General features: G+C 39.1%; 1 protein-coding gene across 1 annotated transcript in view; it reads right to left on the reverse strand.

The window, feature by feature from the left end:
• Positions 1 to 359: 359 nt before the first annotated feature.
• Positions 360 to 1,203, reverse strand: part of LOC109953802 (cytochrome P450 2K4-like) — a gene marked incomplete at its 3' end in the record, with an annotated part of 2,857 nt that continues 2,013 nt past the window's right edge. The window contains exons 4-5 of the mRNA XM_020589261.1: positions 663 to 804; positions 360 to 544 (exon numbers count right to left, since the gene is read on the reverse strand). Coding sequence (XP_020444917.1) covers positions 360 to 544; positions 663 to 804 — 327 coding nt within the window. The remainder of the gene's footprint in view (positions 545 to 662; positions 805 to 1,203) is intronic.

Below are 1,203 nucleotides of genomic sequence, written 5' to 3' on the forward strand. Positions count from 1 at the left end.
AATGTGACTCCTTAGGAAATAAAAATAAATGAAAATGCAAGTTGCAGCAAAAGTGAAATTAAGACCAAAGCTTCATGGAAGCTGGAGTTGTGCAGTCAACATAATTATATTTTTTATCTTAATGATATGGGGAAAAAGGAAACAAAACATTCAATTTGAGAAATCTGCTGTTAAATATTTTGCACAATGTTTGCTCTATCATTTGTTGCCCCCTCAGATTTATTTTCATTTCGTTCATTTTATTTTTAATTCATTTTTTCATTAAAAAAAAGATAGTTTTTCACTTTCACACACAATTTCTTTTCGGTTTACTGTTACATGGGCTTGATCTTCCATATTAGTTTTCTAATCAGTCCAACCTTCTTAATGAAGTGACCCTGGAAGGTGACGTCTTGGCTCATTCTGTGAGGCCCTGCCACTGGGGCGATGTTGGCCAGTCTCTGTGTCTCATGGATGACAGCATCAGTGAAGGGCAGGTTCTTCCTGTCCTCGCTCTGCACCTGACGACTCCCTATCACCCTGTTCACCTCCTCCTGGACCTGATCTGGGACATGAAGTGTTGTTTTTATAAAAAATGATTTTTGTGTTGGTGAAGCACATATTGTTTCTGGGACTGATGGACTGTCGCTCTATGAAAGCTGCTGATGTTCTGAACTTGTTACCTTGTATTTTTGGATACTTGGCCATTAGCAGAAGTCCCCATCTCAGTGTGGTTGCTGATGTTTCAGTGCCCGCAATAAACAAATTGCGGACTGTTGTCATAAGGTTTACATCATTGAAGTGACTGTTGGTAATCCCAGATGACTGTGGGTAAAAATGAATCAGTGCAGTTACTCAAACAAATCTGATACAAAAGTCTGATACTGTTACATTTGTTTACCGATTACTCTGCTTTTGGCCTGAGAAGGGTGTAGACAGACAAACATGACACCTTGACCAACCATGACAAGTAACAGAGTGAAGGAATGAAGACCTGATCCCTCACAGGCTTCCCATTACACCCTCAGCATTTTAGCAAACTAGCAAGTCAGAAGCTAATGCAATAAGCTTGGGCTCAAAAAACAGAGTAGTGCAAACACTCAAACTGCTTTTTCAAAATTCAAGCAGTCATGTAATAAACAGTGAAAAATACAAGCCTTGAAGATACATATCAGTATATTGTCACGACATTTGAATGTGCATGGAGGAAGTTAACCAGACAAC

Source organism: Monopterus albus, unplaced genomic scaffold, assembly GCF_001952655.1.
Source record: "Monopterus albus unplaced genomic scaffold, M_albus_1.0 scaffold1410.1, whole genome shotgun sequence".
In the NCBI taxonomy this organism is placed as follows: domain Eukaryota; kingdom Metazoa; phylum Chordata; class Actinopteri; order Synbranchiformes; family Synbranchidae; genus Monopterus; species Monopterus albus.